Source organism: Eufriesea mexicana, unplaced genomic scaffold, assembly GCF_001483705.2.
Source record: "Eufriesea mexicana isolate 0111107269 unplaced genomic scaffold, ASM148370v2 scaffold2087, whole genome shotgun sequence".
Taxonomy (NCBI): domain Eukaryota; kingdom Metazoa; phylum Arthropoda; class Insecta; order Hymenoptera; family Apidae; genus Eufriesea; species Eufriesea mexicana.
This window is the reverse complement of record NW_016910162.1, coordinates 1,071,650-1,072,651: the sequence shown is the minus strand read 5'-3', so window position 1 is coordinate 1,072,651 and position 1,002 is coordinate 1,071,650. Positions and strand designations below refer to the sequence as shown.

The following is a 1,002-nucleotide window of genomic DNA, read 5'->3' as shown; positions in this document are numbered from 1 at the left end:
ATAATTATTTAATATTTAAATTTGAGTTAAATTAATTTTAATAAAACACTTACTCAATAGTAAATAATAAAATAATCACATAATAGTAAATTTAAAATAATAAATATAATATTAATAGATAATAACATTAATTGTTAAATATACCTCCGATAATAATATGTCCATTTTCACATTCCACTTTTATAGCAAAGGGTCCATGTGTAGAGTCATATTTAAATAGGTATATCATATACTCGGTCGATATATATGGATCATTAATCATCGTAACCTAATATAACATAATTGCTTTATGCCTCTTTGATAGATGAATATTTACAAACAAATATAAATTTTAATTTAATAACATTTACTGCAATATCTTTTTCAATACATGCACGTAAACACATTCTCCCTATTCTTCCGAATCCATTAATTCCTACAATTGCCATAACTTTACAATAAAATTATTGCGTAATATTAGTGAAAACAGCTTTCAACGTTTCAAAATTATATGCTATATTTGTGTCGTATTTGCTACAATTTTCCGAAATGTCAAAAAGTCAATAATGCGAAATTGTATGCAAAATTGAAACTATATCAAAAGTAGGATAGTCTATAAGTACATAAATATATTAATAGACTACAGGTTTACAATATACAGCAGTAATGTATGATGAATTTATTAAACACAATTAATTAAAAATGAAGATAACAGATTTAAAATTATAAAATAGTATCTAAAGAATAATAAACTTTAATCTAAGCACACTAAAAGATAGTAAACACATCTTTTTATAAAATTTTTAATTTTTGAGATTGCATATTTATCTTAACTTTCTTGAAGTCAACATCAAATAATTATTTCAATTGTTTCAAAATGACACTGAAATTATCTGAATAATTTATCTATTTTCAAAGAAAATTTTCTAAATTTACTTACTCAAATAAATTTTCTTCATAACTAACCTTGACCTTCAATACTCTTTTATCATAGCTTATTTTATAAAATAATATATTTTAATA

The 1,002-nt window shown here is 21.7% G+C and overlaps 1 protein-coding gene across 1 annotated transcript in view; it reads right to left on the bottom strand.

Annotated features, from left to right (window-relative positions):
* LOC108549473 (glyceraldehyde-3-phosphate dehydrogenase) overlaps nucleotides 1-938 on the bottom strand; it is a 4,107-nt gene extending 3,169 nt beyond the window's left edge. Inside the window, exons 1-3 of the mRNA XM_017902862.1 lie at nucleotides 920-938; nucleotides 351-430; nucleotides 145-268 (exon numbers count right to left, since the gene is read on the bottom strand). Coding sequence (XP_017758351.1) covers nucleotides 145-268; nucleotides 351-430; nucleotides 920-938 — 223 coding nt within the window. The remainder of the gene's footprint in view (nucleotides 1-144; nucleotides 269-350; nucleotides 431-919) is intronic.
* Between the last annotated feature and the right edge of the window lie 64 nt (nucleotides 939-1,002).